The sequence below is a fragment of the Panthera pardus genome, unplaced genomic scaffold, assembly GCF_024362965.1.
Source record: "Panthera pardus isolate Hobbes unplaced genomic scaffold, ASM2436296v1 HiC_scaffold_2, whole genome shotgun sequence".
NCBI lineage: Eukaryota > Metazoa > Chordata > Mammalia > Carnivora > Felidae > Panthera > Panthera pardus.
In genome coordinates, this window is record NW_026526765.1 from 33,018,413 (window position 1) to 33,036,703 (window position 18,291).

At 38.8% G+C, this 18,291-nt stretch overlaps 1 protein-coding gene across 3 annotated transcripts in view; it reads right to left on the reverse strand.

Moving 5' to 3' along the window:
• The window catches only part of MROH2B (maestro heat like repeat family member 2B), a 78,377-nt gene extending 60,577 nt beyond the window's left edge, over window positions 1–17,800 (reverse strand). For 2 of the 3 annotated variants that reach the window (XM_019464261.2, XM_019464259.2), the window contains exons 1-11: window positions 17,276–17,800; window positions 15,592–15,653; window positions 14,051–14,161; window positions 12,359–12,518; window positions 11,545–11,643; window positions 8,694–8,848; window positions 5,790–5,930; window positions 5,342–5,434; window positions 5,181–5,250; window positions 3,390–3,503; window positions 2,442–2,515 (exon numbers count right to left, since the gene is read on the reverse strand). In XM_019464261.2, coding sequence (XP_019319806.2) covers window positions 2,442–2,515; window positions 3,390–3,503; window positions 5,181–5,250; window positions 5,342–5,434; window positions 5,790–5,930; window positions 8,694–8,848; window positions 11,545–11,643; window positions 12,359–12,518; window positions 14,051–14,161; window positions 15,592–15,653; window positions 17,276–17,303 — 1,107 coding nt within the window. In that variant the 5' untranslated portion in view covers window positions 17,304–17,800. The remainder of the gene's footprint in view (window positions 1–2,441; window positions 2,516–3,389; window positions 3,504–5,180; window positions 5,251–5,341; window positions 5,435–5,789; window positions 5,931–8,693; window positions 8,849–11,544; window positions 11,644–12,358; window positions 12,519–14,050; window positions 14,162–15,591; window positions 15,654–17,275) is intronic. The other variant, XM_019464260.2, reaches the window with a different exon arrangement.
• Between the last annotated feature and the right edge of the window lie 491 nt (window positions 17,801–18,291).

The following is an 18,291-nucleotide window of genomic DNA, read 5'->3' on the forward strand; positions in this document are numbered from 1 at the left end:
TGTATTTGCAACATTCTTCTACAATGGGCAGAATATAAATTTAGCTTCTCCTGTCCTTTAACTTTCATGGATCATTTAGTGGGAACCTTTCCAAAAAGGAGTATAAATTGAATGATGGTACTATAAATAGATGGAGGAGGAAGAAAGCTATAGTTTATGATTTAAGGGGTTACAGGAAAGCATCTCTTTCTTTTTTTAAGTGTTTATTTATTTATTTTGAGAGACAGGGAGAGAGAAAGAGAGCATGAGTGCATGAGCAGGGGAGAGGCAAAGAGAGAGGGAGAGAGAGAATCCCAAGCAGGCTCTGTGCTGTCAGCACATAGCCTGACTTGGGGCTTGATGTCATGAAACATGAGATCATGACCTGAGCTGAGATCAAGAGTGGGATGGAGGCTTAGCTGGCTGAGCCACCCAGGCACCCCTTTTTTGTTTTCTGCTTTTTTTTTTTTTAATGTTTGGGAAAAGCTCTCTACAGCCAAAATCTTTCTCCCTAGTTCCCAAAACATATCCTCTATTACTATAGATGATGAAATTTTGGTACTGTGGGCTAAAAAAAACACTGCCTTGCTTTTAAAATCCTCAATGAAAGATAACAAGTTGAACTACAGATCTACAATCTTTTACCTACAATTTCAAAACCCAAATAACGCTGGAAACTGGAATTCTGTTTCTTGAGTTTGGCACTAACTCATTTGGTGGCAAAACTCAACTGAACTGTTTTAAAACTATGGTCTTTACTTATTCAATGTAGTGTGAATATGCATATGTTCTCTTGCAGAGATATTAATGAGTTTGTGACTCCTGTCACAGAAATGTTTTTCTGAAATCAGGAAGGTTGTGAATTCTGAAATATATCTGGCCCCAGGGATTAGAACAAGGGATTATGAACCTGTATTACAATGTTTAAATAATTAGTTTTGCTTATTGGATTGCTTCCCTGAGGAATGAAAGCTCAGATCTAATTCTTTACTAAATGGGTGTTTTAATGGAGAGTTGGAAAAAAAAGAATAATTTTGAATAAGGAGTTAGGCCACATGGTAGCAATTAGCAATTAGCATAAAGGTACTAGTAGTCTACCTAAGTGAGAAAAAAAAGTTACAAATTTTCTATTTTTGCCTGGGGAGCTGGACTTCCTTAAAGTTTCTGTCCTCTTTTATTCTACCCTAAACTCTTTTAGTTGGCTCAACTTTTTCAGTTGGCTTGGCCACTTACTGGACAAGGTTTTTTATATGTAATCACTCCACTGTTTATTAACTATTTTTTATTATTTATTTTTTTGTTTCAATTAAAAATTATTTTTAATGTTTATTCATTTTTGAGAGAGAGAGAGACAGAGTGCAAGTAGGGGAGGGGCAGAGAGAGAGGGAGACACATAATATGAAGCAGGCTTCAGGCTCTGAGCTGTCAGCAGAGAGCCCAGCACAAGGCTTGAACCCATGAACTGCAAGATCATGACCTGAGCGGAAGTCAGATGCTTAATTGATTGAGCCACCCAGGTGCTCCTCAATTTTTAATTTAAATTCTAGTTAGTTAACATGTAGTGTAATATTGGTTTCAGGAATAAAATTTAGTGATTCATCACTTACATGTAACACCCAGTACTCATCCCAACAAGTGACCTCCTTAATCCCCATCACACATTTAGCCCATTTCCCCACCCACCCCCACTTCAGCCCTCAATTTGTTCTCTATAGTTAACAGTCTGTTTCCTTCTTTCCCTTATGTTCATCTGTTTTGTTTCTAAAATTCTATATATGAGTGAAATAATATGGCATTTGTCTTTCTCTGACTGACTTAGTTCGCTTAACATAATTTTTGTTATTTACTGCATAGCTTTTGTTATAATCATTGTAGACCAAAGCCTCTTAGGGGGATTTTCTTATTTTCATTGGTTTCTGTACAGGACTTTGATCCAAACAAAATATGGTTTTAATTTAAAAAATACAATAATTTCTACTTCTTATATTTGTTTCAGTACAAGTTATATATCTTTTCTGATATGGAATGCTTTAATCAAATAATCAGGAAATATTGCACAACCTACTACGTTCAAGACTTGCTGTAGGTGCTTCCTAGTTGGAAAATAGGATATCTAAGCTAAAATTAAAAAAAAAAAAAACAGGTTTAGGGGTTATTATTTTTTTGGAGGAAGATATGTTATTTTTATAATTAACAATTTTAAAACTATTTGAGGAGCATAGCTCTGTGATGCTCTAGGCAAAAATCTTTTTTTATACTAATAAGCCCTTGAACTGAGTGTACTTTAGAATTTACCTTGATATCGTTTATCTTTCAGGGAAAGATGGAATTCTACTAAAAATAGAATTCATCACTGAGCTCTTTATAAAGCAATCTCATAAGTATATTTTTAAAGAATCAAAACCATTTCATTAATTCATTAAAACATCATCAAAAATCAAAGTCCCCATTAATTCTCTTACTTTTATACTGAGGTCGCCCATGACAACTTTGACTGTTCTTTCAATTGAAGTGATATAATCCCTCAATTTGGGCTCTGAAAGACAGGGAGAGAAATTAAGAGACTGGGTTCAGTAGGAGTACAGTATGTTCTAGGAGTGATGAAAACCTATTAGACTTATGGCACATAACTGCAAAGTCTTTTGTCCGTAACATTTCATGTTATTCAGTTTCTCTTACTCTCTTCTTTTCCAATTTTTAAAAGATGTTAATTGCTCTCTTTGCTCCCTATTGTATTTGGTTTCGTCTTGTTTAAAATGTTAGGTTCCAAAGTGGACTCAATATATCATGCCCAATGGATTAGCTTTAAATTTTGTGAGACTATGTTTCTTGTCTGCTGATTCTTCAGTAAATCCCAGGGTTAACTTAATTTTTAACAATATTATAATGTAATATAATTCATATTGTATTGAATCCAAGATATCATCAACTTTTGAGACATCATTATTTTATATTGTACCAAAAAACCCCTTATAGTGGCTGATTATAATTAAAGATGGTATCAATTATGAGATGCACTCCAATATCATGAAAGTATGTGCTTCTTGGCATTAATGAAATATGATATTTCATTAAATTCTGCTCTTTTCTAAATGTACTAATCTCTAGGGTGCATCCTCCCACCTACTCTCTATTTATTGGGCCACTTAACCAGCTTACTAGATCTTTTAAATTCTAATTCTACCTGTCCTTCTCCCCTAGGTATATCTCTAAATATCATGAAAGAAGAGAGGTGATTGAAAATGCCTGTTTAAAATTAGTAGATTGTAGATGACAGAGAAGACAGAGTTTCACTTGAATGTGATCCTCTATAAACACCCCAAAGACATAGAATGGAGTTAGAGAATGCATAGGCTTCAGTTTTCTTCTTGGCACAAAATAAACCATTGTGACTTCATCCCTTTGCTTACCCTCAGCATTGATAGCCGATCTTAACAAAGTCAAGATTCCCGTTCGAAAGGTTTCATTATTATTTCTCAATTGTTCATCAAAAAATTCCATCAGGTCTGCAGGGTTGGAATGGGCTGAAGGTTGAATAAATGCTGGTCACAGAACTCATTTTCACCTTAGGTAAAATACTTGCAAATGGGAAAAGGGGGATTCTATGAAGATTGTCACTCTTTGGTTGGTAATTAGATTTTATGATATTCGTGCATCTTTAGCAACACAGAATCAGGCAGTTTGGTCACTAAGACAGATTTATATACTTAGGTCCACATTGGTTCATGCCTGTGAATATGACTTTATTTGGAAATGAGGTTTTTTACAATGGAATCAAATTAAGATAAGGTTACTAGGGTTGACCCTAATTCAATATGAGAGGAGGAAAGGAGAGGAGACAGGGGGAGAATGCCTTATGAACATGGAGGCAAAGGTTGGAGTGATGCTTCACCAGTTGTGGAACTAGAGAGCTACATGAGTAAGGGAGGAAGCAGGGAAGAGAGAGAAGGCCTGATGTGAGTAGAGCAGTTTAGGTTCACAATTATCAGAGATAAAGTGAAACAGTTAATTACATCGAGCATAGAACAGAGGAAAGAATAAAAACAGAGGGATCAATTAGGAAAGACCTAGGATATAATAGAAAGGTATGTAGTGAAGTAATAGAAATGACATTTTTGGGGGAGGGAGGATGTCTGGGAGGTATGGGATTGCTCTTGTCCTTACTTCTTAGGGTCTATGTCAGAACAGAGTTTGTATACTGACTCTGAGAGCTTTGTGCTCCCTCTACCACTCATTCCTGTTATTCTAACATTCTAACCAGACAACGAGTGGTATTGTGGTGTGAAAGCAAGAAGGAAAGGGAAAGAGTAAAGGGAGAGAGAGAGAGAGAGAGAGAGAGAGAGAGAGAGAAGGAATAGGTACTAAGAGATAACCAGGGAGAAAAAAGCATGACTTTGGGTTTGACACAGTTTCAAATAAACTCAAATACCAAGAAAAAAAAGCATTTTGTATCCCTAGGATTACCAATTCACCCTTGTTTGCCTGGAAATAAATTCATGCATATGTGGTCAATTAATTTTTGACAAAGGAGCCAAAAAATATATCAGGGAAAGGATAGACTCTTCAATAAATTGTGTTGGAAAAACTGGACAGCCACATGTCAAAGAATGAAACTGGATCCTTACCTTATACCATATACAAAGATCAAATTAAAAAAAGTGACATGAATGTAAGACCTGAAACCATAAAGCTCCTGGAAGAAAACATAGGTGGTAAGCTCCTTGACAATGGTCTTAGAAATGATCTTTTTGGATTTGACACCAAAAGCAACAAAGGCAAAAATAAATAAGCAGAACTATACCAAGCCAAAAATCTTCTGCTCAGCAGAAAAAAAAAAATTAACAAAATGAAAAAGCAATATATGGGATGGGAAAAGTATTTGCCAACCATATATCTGGAAAGGGGTTAATCCCCAAAGTATGTCTGGAAATTTTCTGGTTTTAGAACTAGAAGTAAAGGACTTCCGGGGAAACCAGAGTAATTGATTCCCCTACCTGTTGCGCTTCTCTTGGGAATGGGTAGGATAGGGAGAGGCACAGAATACTGTGAGTTTGAAGGAATGTTGTGTGTGTGTGTGTGTGTGTGTGTGTGTGTGTGTGTGTGTGAAATAACTAATGTGATAGTTTGCACACCCTTCATCATTGTTGTCATCATCACTGGGAAACATTTTTATTGAAAACCCTCTGGATGCTGGGTCCTACCTAGAATGAGGAAACAGCTTGAAGCTTCAATTTCATTTTCCTTTACTGGAGGCTCTGAAACTCTGCACACCTGAATGAGAAAGAAGAACCAGGAGGGAGATGTTAACAACAGAAAACCAGTGAAAGTGAAACAATCAGGTCTGACAGCAGGGTTTTCTTACCTGGTGGAGTAAATTGATAAAGATGGTTTTTCTCAAGCCCTTTGGAAGGGCAGCATCATAAAGGACCACCGCGGTCAATATTTGTTTTAGACTCTAGAATGAAAGCTCTCAAACGTTAGTTGGAGGCTGCCTGTGAAGCAGCAGCACAGGATGTGGAAGACAAATAATTATGTTTTGTGAGGCAAACAAACCCATCACCTTCCTGCAGTTACCAGTTTTCTTTAGTGATTTGTGCCTCAGCAGCTTGAAAAGAAAATTCTTAATCTCTTTTTGGAGATTCCATCACCCAGCTATGCCAACCTCTTCTCTACCTCCTATTCCTCAAAAAATATTTAAGTTCAGCTGCCCAAACCAGTATTTCAGTTCCCTTGGACCTCTTGGGATTTACTGTCTTTCAGGATGGTTGCCAGTAGACTCTGAATCCGTTCCTTTAGGGCGTGGCTCTTACCTGAGTGACGTGGAAATCAATCTCTTTGTCTTTATACTGGTTCAGGAGCCAGGGTACCTGGTCCAGGGCAAATTCGCAGAGGTCTTCCCGATGAAGCAGCAGGCTCACCGTGGGGCCATGTGCCTTAACAATGGCCAAAGTCTGCAGAGGCAGCAAACAAATACCGTTTCTAATATTTCACTATGGTTTTTGTACATTTCTCAGAATATCAGGGGCTTCAGATAACTCCCAAAAACTTTCCTCACTGTTTTCAACCAAGAAAGATTCCTTCAAAAAATGGTTAGGTTAAGATCATTGCACGAGGCAATTATATTTATATTTGTATTTATAGCTATATCTACACCTATATCTGTACTATTACTCATTTTAGTATTTTCCCTGTCTCCCTATGTCTTTCTTAAGAAAAGAGTTCTTGGGGTGCCTGGGTTCCTCAGTCGGTTGAGCATCGGACTTCGGCTCAGGTCATGATCTCGCGGTTGACAAGTTCGAGCCCCGCGTGGGGCTCTGTGCTGATAGCTCAGAGCCTGGAGCCTGCTTTGGATTCTATGTCTCCCTTTCTCTCTGCCCCTCCCCTGTTCATGCTCTGTCTCTCTCTGTCTCAAAAATAAATATAACCATTAAAAAAAAAAAAGATTTCTTAAACCTTTCTCTAATGGTCACTTTCTTTCAATATGCTAACAGATTTAAAATTTCCCTCATATTTATTTTTTTAAAAATTTTAAAATGTTTTTATTTATTTTTGAGACAGAGACAGAGCATGAACAGGGGAGGGCCAGAGAGAGAAGGAGACACAGAATCTGAAGCAGGCTCCAGGCTCCGAGCTGTCAGCACAGAGCCCTACACGAGGCTCGAACTCACGAACTGTGAGATCATGACCTGAGCTGAAGTCGGGCGCCCAACCGACTGAGCCACCCAGGCGCCCCGAATTTCCCTCATGTTTAAAAAAAATTCTTTGACTCCGTATTACGTAGACCCCGATTCTGTTTCTTTCCTTAAAAAAGTGGAAATGCTGAATCAGTAAATTCTACTCCTGAAACCAATATTACACTATATGTTAATTAACTAGAATTTAAATAAAAACTTGAAACAAGCAAAAAAAGCAAAGCTCTCTGAAAGAGAGGTCTGCATTTGCTATCTCCACTTCTCACTTCTCATTTATTCCTCAATCCATTATAATCTGGCTTCTATTGACACAAAAAATGAACATGTATAAAATATAAGTGTAAATAGGTTGATTATAAAAGTTTAGAAATCACAAAAGTTATGATGAAGAAGAAAACACAGTATTCACATTGCTAATAGTATCTATAGTACTCATGACTATACACTGTTTGGTGTATTTTAATATGATTTTTATTTATTTGAAATTTTCTTTTCTATACTTTCTCCATACATTTTAATTTTTTAAAAAATTAGTGTTATTCTTTATAGTTCTACATTCTGCTTTTTCTACCTAATATTATATGATGAATTTTTTTCTGCCTGCTAAGTTTTGTCATACAGCAAAGCATCTCAAAACTTAGTGGCTCATAATAACAACCATTTATTTCACCCAACTGTGTGTCAGCTGGACGATTCTTTTAAGGAATTGGACATTTCCAAGCAATGGACACTTTTCAAGATTATTCTTGCTTGAGCACTGGAACAATACTCCATAGATCTCCCTTTGCTTCTTGAAAATTATTCCTTGCTTAGAACCCTTTCAAAGGTCTCTCATTTCCTATTTAAAAAAAGTCCAAGCTCCTGTGTAGCATTCAAGGCCCTTCATTGTATGGCCAAGACCACCTATCTGGTTTCATTTATTTCTGCCCCTTTATATTCCCCTTTCTCTTCTCCCCTTCTCTTTCTCCCACTGGGCTCACTCAAGTGTGCATGTTATCTCATCTCAGCCTATGCTTCAGTGGGTTTTATTGCCTCTTTAGGGAATGCATCTTGCCTGCAGTGAATGTCTTTATAGGCTGCAAGCTCAGTTTCAATGTCATGGCCTTTCCAGTACTCACCACAGGAGTTAAGTGCTTCTCTCTCTGTGTTCCCTTATTACTTTTGTGTACCTTCTAGTCACTTGTCTAACTCTTTCTGTGGGAAGCTAGGAAAGTGCTTGGCAAATTTGTATTGAATTTTGATTTTCAGGGGCCCTAAAGAGAAGACTTCTACAGGATATTTTAAAAGTTCCATGTTTGCTAATGATTTAACTACCCCAGCATGTTAAAAAAATAAATGCTTTGGTAGCTTAAAGTATAGAAAAGAAACTGAACTGGAGAAGGCTATGTGTTGCATCTTTTATAATATAGCAATAAAGGACCTAAAAAGGATTTAATTTATACTACATTAAAAAATTATACCAATTAAGCAAGATAAGCAAGGGATTATATGTGAATGCACTTTGTTACCTATTCTGTGCAAGACATTACAATATTTTGAAGCAGTCATGCACATTCTTTAGATGTTATTTTATTTCATTGTCATCTTCATAGACATAGGAAATTTCTGTGGCCTGTTGTTTTTCTCAGTCAATGGCTCATCCCAAATATGGGCTATGGGTTATATAAGGCATGAAATAACTAACTTTCTGTATATGTTACTCATTTTCACTTATTTATTGTTCTTTCCATACATTGGAATGTCGGTTCCATGAGAGTGGTGATTTTGGTCTGTTTAATCCCTGCTGTATCCCCAGAATTTGGAACAGTGTCTGGCATATCATGGGGACTCAATAAATATTAGTTCAGGAATGAATAAACAGTGATTTGAAACAGGAAAAACAAAATATTTGATAAACCTGATAAATCACAACTCATAGCATTCCAAAACAACTGAGACTCATTATCACATCAGAAAGAATGGAGCAAGTTCAACCAGCATGGACAGAGAGCTAGCCTGAGACATGTTGAGGCCGCCACTCACTTGCACGGGTGAGGTAACGGGGGCCCACTTCTCCATTATATACCGGAACAGCATGAAGATCTTGTCAGATAGTCGGTTGGCGTCCAATCTGGGATAGGGGAAGTCTCTCCAGTGGTTGACATACTTGTAAATGGCCTTGCTGAACTTCTCAAGGGCTGCATTTTAAAAACAACCACAGACTGAGAAAAATTTAAAGATGGGAGGGACCGTAAAATAATTTGAGAAGAGTGCACTGGTGATTAGCAAATGTGTAATAATTTCTGTAAAATGTTATGACTGTACCAAATAAACATATAAAAAGTGTTCAGCCACATTAGTGAAATGCAAATTAAAACCATAATGAGATATTGCAACAGACCATCCAGAATTGCTAAAATTTCAGACAATTTCAAATGTTGGTAAGACTAAGGTGCAGTTGGTATTTTCACATACTGCCTGGAGTGGGGGGGAGTGGAGCATGAATTGATACAAACATTTTAGAAAGCTGTTTTACGTGATCTACCAAAGTTGAATATGTGCTCTTCATGACCCAGAAATTCCACTCCTAATTATATAGTCATTAGCTACACAAGTATATAGGAACTAAAAAACTTATACAAGAATGTTCATATTCACTCTTTTTTTTTTTTTTTTAGTAATAGCCTCAAACAGGAAACAGTTTAAATATCTGCCAACAGGTAGGATGGAAAAATTGTAGTACAGACACGTAATAGTATAGAGAAATGAACATGGACTACAGTTTCACACAACAACGTGTAGGATCTCAAAAATTGACAAAACTAATCTATGGCTGTCAAGGTTGTGGTTACCCTTGCAAAGGATGAAGAAGGTGATGATTGGGAGAAAAGATGAGGTGGCTTCTGGGGTACTAGTAATGTCCTGCTTCTTAACCTGAGTGGTGGTCAAATGAGTAAGTTCATTTTGTGACAACTCATCAACTTGTACACTTCTGATTTCTGTATTTTTCCATGTGTCTGTTTCCCTTCAATAAAATTAAAAAAATGTCGGGCCTGCAAAAATATTTGCGCCACCAACCTATACATACTTATATCAACTGCATTAAATAATAGTTTTTGTTCCTTCAGCCCTCATGTTTCACTAGATGATAAAGAAAATTCATAGTTTACTCCTTAACGATACCTCACATGCAAAGAATACTCTGGAAACATCCTGAGTATCTTAGAGCTGGCCATTAACTGGCTAATTCATTTTCTCTTCAAACTGATAATCCCCTGCTATGCTTTGTCATAATCTTGTGTGTGTGTGTGTGTGTATGTGTGTGTATGTATGTTTGTGTTGCACTGGCCTATAAACAACATGAGAGAAAGGATGTCTTATCTATTGATGGTATCTGAAACAACAAGCACGATGTCTGCTTATTGGCTGATTGGTTGAATGAAGAGCTAGATGAATGGATGGATTACTACAAAACTTTATACCTGTTCTGTAGTGGCAGTCAGGCAAAATTTGCTTTAGGACCAAAGGGTGCTAGATAACTTTATAACACAAAGACAGAGAATCCCTTATTCAATGCCATGATGATTTCTAATTTTATTTCCTTTTCCCTGTTGGTTGTTGATGTTGTAGGTAGAAATGCTATTACAGACACCAAAGTTTATTTGCAAGAACACAATGTTAGCTGTGATAGTAAGTAAGGAAATTAAAGGCATTGAAAAGTGGGCTAATCTAGTGTAATTGCTCAAGTCATTGAGCCAGACTGTCACAATTCAAATCCTGGCTCTGCCGCATGCTAGCTGTGACCGCAGGCAAACAGTTAACCTTTCTACGTCTCAATTTTCTCATCTGTGAAATGGAGGAAAAATGTTACTTACCTAATAGGTTGTTGTAAGGTTAAAGGAAACAATAATCTTAAAATACCCAAGGCAGTACTCAGGCACATAGTAAATTCTCAGTACGTATCAGATACAAATGTTGCCTTCATTGAGGACAAAACAAGAAGAAATTGACAAAACAACTGAAAAGACTTGGTTGATAGGTCAGGATGACATTCCTGACAGCATGGGCTTTTAAATATTACAAAAAGAGTAGTGTTGGGGGCGTCAGAGGTGAGAGGGATCTTAGTAATCCCTTTACTTGATGCGTTTCGGGTGAAAAATGAGATTGAAAGAGGGCAGAGTCACCTGATGGTTCAGTGGATGATCAGAGAGAAGAGCCCAGGTCTCCAGACTCCTCCAAGAAGCCCCTCACTGTGCTGGAAATGTTTTTTCCTAGGAATTCCAGGGCATGTTCTTCTTTGTAGACTCTTGATTACTGTAGATGTATTTTAGTTTTGGGGGGAGAGGGGGTTTGTGACCCACAGTTTGTTTACCTATTTTCCTTAATTTTATGATTGTTTGTATTTTTGATTAGTTTGCTTACTTATCATTACTACAATATTGTGTTATAAGGAAATGCCAAAATTTAGCCTGCTGCTAAGAGCTGGTGAGCTCCTAGAACCATTGTGGGGAAAGTGTGATGGAACTAAAGAAGGAGGGTAGAAATGGAGGCCTTTTAGGGCAGTGGAAAGAGTATGGACTGGGCGGTCACCTAGACATGAATGCTACCTCTCCATCTCATTGACGGTCACCACTTTAAGGAGATTCCTTAATTTCTATGACCCTCAGTTCCTCATCTGTAAAATGGGGTAATAGTACTTACCTTGCTTTGAGGATGGAGAGAGATAGAATTATAATTGCAGTGAGGATTGAGAGAGAAATTTCCATGGGGTAGGCACTCAATAAATGGTAGCTATTATTGTTAGAAAGAACAGAACAAGAGTGAAAGGAAAAATAAAGCATTTGCTCGATTTATAGTGTGGTCTTCACAAAGAGGGAACCATAGGGATACCCACCAATACAGAAAACTCCCTTCATCCTTTCCTCTTCGGCCAGCCTGAGCATGGTTTGCATGGTGAGCAGGGTCATCATCATGAAGGGAATACTCTGGGACACTGCCAAGAGGGGCACAAGAGGAGAAAAGCATTAACCCCTCACACTGGGATGTTCTGTGACTCTTCATGTCAGCATTTCAAGGCTGCATGGGGGGCATGGACGAGGTGCAGCAGGAAGATATCCGCCTCTATCCCTCTCTTGCCATAATGCCTGTCTGTAGTTAGAGAATCAAGGAGTGGTTGGTTTAAAATAAGGTGCTAGCTACAAAGTCACCTGTACCTGTTTTTTGGCAGCAGTTGCTTATGTGGATAATTATTTTATTAATGTCCATCTCTCCCACCAGAAATTTCCTGCATCCCCAGGGCCTAGCACAGGTAATAGGCTCTCAATAAATAAGTAAACAAGCAAACAAATAAATATCTGTCAAGTAAAATGGTGTAGAAAAAAAAATCATAACAAACCCTTAGTTCATGTAAATGTCCAGTGGTTTGTGGAACGTGCCTCCCAGAAAAAGGGCTTTTGCAAAAACAAAGCCAGATGAAAGGGATGGTGAGGGTGGGAGGGAGTCCAGCCAAATCCAGGGCAGCATGGACTCATGGTGAGTCAGCAGACTCATCTATGCTCAGAAACAGCTGCCTAAATCCTGCTATTGATATTCTTTAGCACAGCAGAAGGGAGGTATGTTCTCCTTTCTGTTGTTTGCACCCATTTGGTTTAGACAATTAGTCAGGGTAGTTGTTTCCCAGGAAAATGTGGCGGTTATTCCCTCCATACCGTAGCTTGTTGCCAGTTCAGCCAAAGCAAGCACAATGAATTCATTTGGTAGCTCCAGTATCCTGAAGTTACTTTGGACTTCATACATCACAGAGTTGAAATCATGTGCAGCAAGAGACACCAAAACCTCACCTGCCAGCATTCTGGTTTCTCTAAGGATCTGAGCAAGAAAAGGAAAATAACGATAACAACTAGAGAAAGAGCAGAGTGAGTTTGCAGAGAGGTAACACTCTAGCTAATATTATGAGTTCCCCTTCTCTATCTTTGGGATAAAGAGAACAGGCTGTTACTCTCCCAGTGGGGGCAGTGGCGGGGGCGGGGGGGGGGAAGCCTCTAGAGTAGGGGTCAGTAGCTGCCAAAATGGAGGTTATTTATTTTTTTTTAAGAGAGGAGCACGAGCACGGAAAAGGGGCAGAAGGAAAGAGAGTATCTTAAGCAGGCTCCATGCTCAGCGTGGAGACCAGTGAAGGGCTTGATCCCATATGTCCCTGGGATCATGACCTGAGCCCAAATCAAGAGTCAGAAGCTCAACCAACTGAGCCACCCAGGCACCTCCAGATGTAATTTTAATGAATGTTTAAAGCCATGTTTTAATAAGGTTCTTATAAATATGAGGTTAATATATGTTTTCTTGCTAATTAGCCAGGCACTATGAACCTAGGATTTATGTTTTGTGTTTAAGTGATGAATCACTACGGTTGAAAGACTGAAGGGAATGGTGGAAGGGAAATGGGGCCAGGAGTCTAGAGTTTGAGGTTTTAGTATTGTCCTGATCCAGTTATCATTGATACTGGAGATATTTGGAGGGACTTCTGCTTTTGGTAATGCTCAACTAGGTAAATTTGATGAACTCTCCTGCTGAGGAAAATAAAAAGAGCCGGACAAGATATTAAAAAATATACTCATAAAAACATCACAACAAGGGTAGAATGAATTACTAAATTAAGATCTGGAAAAGATTGGCAATCCGGAGAGATAAGTTCTATAGTTGGGATTGCTTTGCAGTATTTTGGGAAGAATAAACAGAATTTAGTACTACCAAACGGGAAGACCTTGGTCATCCCACTTCTCATCTTTTGGTCTAAGACCCCAAAAGCCTGCATTTAAATGAAAGGTTCAATTGGCCCTCCATGAACTGTAGCCCAACTTGGAGTCACAGATGTGCCCTGCCTCCCCCACCCCCAGCTCCAAAATCTCAAGTCCTGAAATTAATCATGGATTGTTAGTACCCTTCACAGATAACAAGTAAAAATCCTTTCTGGAAGAAAATAACATCTTAGGACTCAAATTATTTCTAGAAATAATTTTTCAGGTATAATGCCTAGCGTATGTAGATAAGTAGACACATGAAGAAATCATAATTCATATGGGAAGACAAAGGAACCTGGGTTCTAGTTACTTGTTCTGTCAATAGCTGTGTTACTTTGAAAAAAAATAAAATGTCTCTAAGCATCAACATGTACATCAACATGTAAATATGATCTCTGAAGTCTTTTTTAGCTTTGCCTCAGTTTCCTTATCGGTGAAGGGATAAATAATAGGTATTGTAATAATATATGAACAAATGAAAGTGATTTGAGGTCCAGACAGCAACATACAAGAAGCTTATAAATGTCCACGTGGATGCAGCTGGGTCAGTTAAAGACCTCTTGCTGGCCCTGACATTGATTCATCATCAAGAATAAAACTTACATTGGTGTCTCTCATGTCCTTAGAAGCATAATAAATCAACCGTTGGACAATTGCATCATCCAAGATGTCGGTATTCTGAATGATGGAAGTGAGATGACTATAAATGTCTTCCTGTGGACATACAAGTGTATACACAGAAATTTGAGTTACAAAACTAAAGGAATCAGATTAAGTCCAAGTGAATAACACCATCAAACTGAGCAATGTATTCCTACTTTACAATGGATTTTATATATCTTAATTAGGGCTTCCTGAACATAATATGCAACTTTAGGAGTGAAGGCTTATATGTAAAGCAAAGTTCTTTCTGAAAACTATCTTAACCTGACAGCATTACTTCAAGGACATCTAACTGAAGGTGGAGGCACCCTAGCTAACATATCAAAGTCTTGAAAATCACTGTTGTAGGGCCCTCAGGGGACTGGAAATGCCCATTACCCTAACTACTGCTCTTACCACTAGGGAGTGACTATGGTAATAAGGAGCACACTGTGATTCCCAAGGAGGCTGATAAGCTATGAAGCTAGATCCTACGAGAGATTTCTATGCCCTTGGCTTTAGTTCCGCCTTGTAGAGAGAAAGTCGTGAATTCTTTTGGACAGATCTTAACCTTTGGAAATCATGGGGCTTGGCCAGGCACTATGTGAAAGGTCCCTTAGGTGGCTACATGGCCTTTGATAGATGAGAGACTGGTGTTCTGAAATGCCCAACAGCCTCAAGCCTGTTGCCTTCGAGGTACTGTGCCCCTGTTGAAGGTGTGGAATAACTCCCTCAAATAAGGGATTCCAATACACTTCAGGGTTGAGAACCACTGATAAAGGTGTATGTAGGCCCTGCCCTTCACAGGGAGGCTGCACTGAATCATGATTAGGAGGAATTTTTTTTTTTTTTTTTTTTTTTAAAGTCAGACAGGCTTGTGTTTGGATGTAGTCCTGCTGTTCTGGTCATGTAACTGCTCTGGGTCTCACTCTTCTTAGTTGTGAAATGGAAACAGCTATACCTACCTCATAAAGGTGTGAGGAGTGAATATAATACAATTCACTATTGTTTGGGAAGCATCTAGTGTGCTGCTTCCCAGACAAGTGTCCTTGGAGGTAGATACTATTTTATAAAAGGTTTTTGAAGCCAAGAAAGCCTTCACATCCCAGAGAAATAAATCTCTAATTGTGAAACAGCATCACAGATGAGTAGGGGAGATCTTTTGGGATTTTCCTAGGAAGTTTCAGCTTATACAGGAGGGGACTCATCCACATGGTTGTGAGTCTGACATCCCCCTCTTACCACATCTGCCTGTATAAGGTTATAGAAAGGGGCATTCTTTTGCTAGCTTCCATAATTGAATACTCTGATTTCTCAAATACTAATGTCATTGTTTAAACATTATAATGATTTCCATTATAACTGTATTTTCTGAATGATTGAATGCCACATAAGAAGCCAGAGAGAAAAGAGGAAGTCAAGAGAAAGAAAGAGGTATATGAAATGTTGCAATTAGATTAGAGAAAATAAATGCAAAAGAGACTTTTCTATATTTTCCTTACCTTACTCATATTATCTTCCATGTTCAGCATGCCTAGAGTGAGGTTAATATCTCCAAAAGTATCTAAAATGAACAGGAAAAGAATTAAGTCTCTGCTGAAATGCTCTCCTATTAATTCCAATGCAATAGTTATAGAAATATTTTTTTCTGTTGCCTTCTCTCTCTCATTCCCTCTCTCTCTCCTTTGCCCCCTATCACCCTTCTTCTTTTCTTAATGTTTATTCATTTTTCAGGGAGAGAAAGAAAGAGAGAGAGAGAGAGAGAGAGAGAGAAGGGTAGAGAGAGAGGGAGACAGAATCTGAAGCAGGCTTCAGTCTCTGAGTTATCCACACAGAGCCCAAAGTGGGGCTGGAACTCACAAACCACAAAATCATGACCTGAGCCGAAGTTGCCACTTAACCAGCTGAGCCACCCAGGCGCCCCCGCTTCTTCTTCTTGACTGCCAACTCTGATGGCAGGAGCTGTGTCTTATTCATATTTCATATACTTGACATTCTTGCTAATAGCAGATACTTAGTATTTTTTTCAAAATGTAAATTAAAGGGGAAGGGGAAGATAAGAGATGCTATATTGCTAATTATCTCACCTGTCATGTAGGTATCACCCTATACATTCTCTCTATTAAGGCTCAGCTCTCAGATGCCATGAGATTAAACCCTTACACCCTTGAATGTGAGAGGGCAATTGTGTGGTATAACGGTTTACTTTCACTTCCCCCTCAGCACCTCCCCCATGTTGTTTTCCATACTTTGGCCACCTCTCGCCTACCTCTCTTTCCCTTTGTCTAACCTTCTGCCAGGTTCCTTTTCTGGTCCCAAGCTCATGGAAACTTCACTTTTATTTATTTATTTTTATTTTTAAAAGATTTTTAATGTTTATTTATTTTTGAGAGAGAGAGAGAGAGAGAGAGAGGCCAAGTGTGTGAGTGGGGGGGGGGGGGGGGACAGAGAGAGAGACTGGGAGACACAGAATCCAAAGCAGGCTCCAGGCTCTGAGCTGTCAGCACAAAGCCCAACATGGCGCTCGAATTCACGAACCATGAGGTCATGACCTGTGCTGAAGTTGGACGCTTAACCACCTGAGCCACTCAGGTGCCTGAAACTTCTCTTTTCTGATAATGACCTAAATTATTTTGACTTGCACTTTCAAGGCATATTTATATTTGAATAAATCTCATTGGAAAAGTGAAAAAAAATTGAGTCCAAGGAATTAAGCAATTTCAGGCCACATGGTAAGTTGGCAAGACAGAAACTCTTAGAGGTGAGCCTCCAAATCAAGCCACAGAGCCGTTTAGCACAGTCTGTTTTGGCAAAGCAGATAGGCAACCATCCTTGAAAATTAGGGGAAAATATTTCAAAGGACTCTTCCAGTATTTAAGGTTAAACAAAAGACTTTCTTTGTGCTGTAGCCACTTTCTTCTCAGGTAGACTACATATTTTTAAAGGTAGGGCACGATTATCTCTCAGGCTCCTAGTCTATCAATGGCCCTTTACAATCAATGTGGCTTTATTATTTTTGAATAAAAGGAGAGTAAAAGAGAAATAACCTTATTTTGGTGTACCTTTTCATAACATCTTTAAGGTGTACAGATCTTCCTTAATGACCCACACTATCCCCCTCCCCACATATAGATATGATTGTACAGACACAAAACACTTAGCTCCTCAGGATCCCGTGATGCTCACCTGCAGATTCTTCCATGTCCTGAGTCATGTCTTGGCTGTTTTAGGCTCTCTAAGAGACAGCACCTAAGTATCAGAAATAGTATGGCTAAAAAATTGAACAAGAAAGTTGGCAAGTTTCTCACATAAAGTTCACATAAGGTTCTCTAAAGGACATTCCCTCCTCTACTTGATTGGCACAGTGATCTGGAAGCTTCCAGCGATGGGCTGCTATTGAGGAGGATGATGCTGTATTCTACCACTATGACATTTTCTTGCTTCTGAGCTCCTGCTGACCAACAAAATGACTGCATCTCACCGAATACTGTCCCTTGGGTGGAGACCAGAGTATCTGAGAAGGAAGAAATTAGAGACTGGGACTCAAACCATTTTTGTAGACCAAAGGAGTTCCTCTCCCTAAACTTGGGTCCATTGATCACAAATTTGGGAATGGTTTTCAGTGGTGACTTTACTGGCCTGGTGTTGGTAAAGCCTTTATGGTGATCTTGTTGACTGTTCTACTTGGTGAAAGTCAGTCACACAAACTGGGCATGCTCAGTGGGCCGGAATGCCCACCAGGGGCAGTTGAATGGAATGTCCAACTGACAGCAGCAAAGCAAAGCCTTCTTTGCCTCCCTTCCTGTTCCCCATTTCTCCCTCCACCATTCACATGGTCTAGGTCTTGGCCTCACTCCAGGCTCAGGTTTTTTTTCTTTGATTCCATTTTCTCTTCTTGTTTTCAAATCATTTTTTATCCACATCCCTTGACTATAATGCTTTCAACTTTACCAGTATTGACCTAAATCTGGTCCCAATGCCCCTGACCCTAAATCTATATGACCACGATTTTCAGTGTATGTCCAGGCTGAATGTATGTTAATGTGGCTGGTGTTAGGTAAGGGGGTACTAGCTGTCTATAGGTCTGGATGTGAAAGGGGCCTTGGAAAGGAGCACATGACAATTCTCATCTGCTGCTGCTTTTCAGTTATCTTTCCTTTATTGGTGAAGTTTATTTCAGACTCCTAAGTCAAATGCTTCCA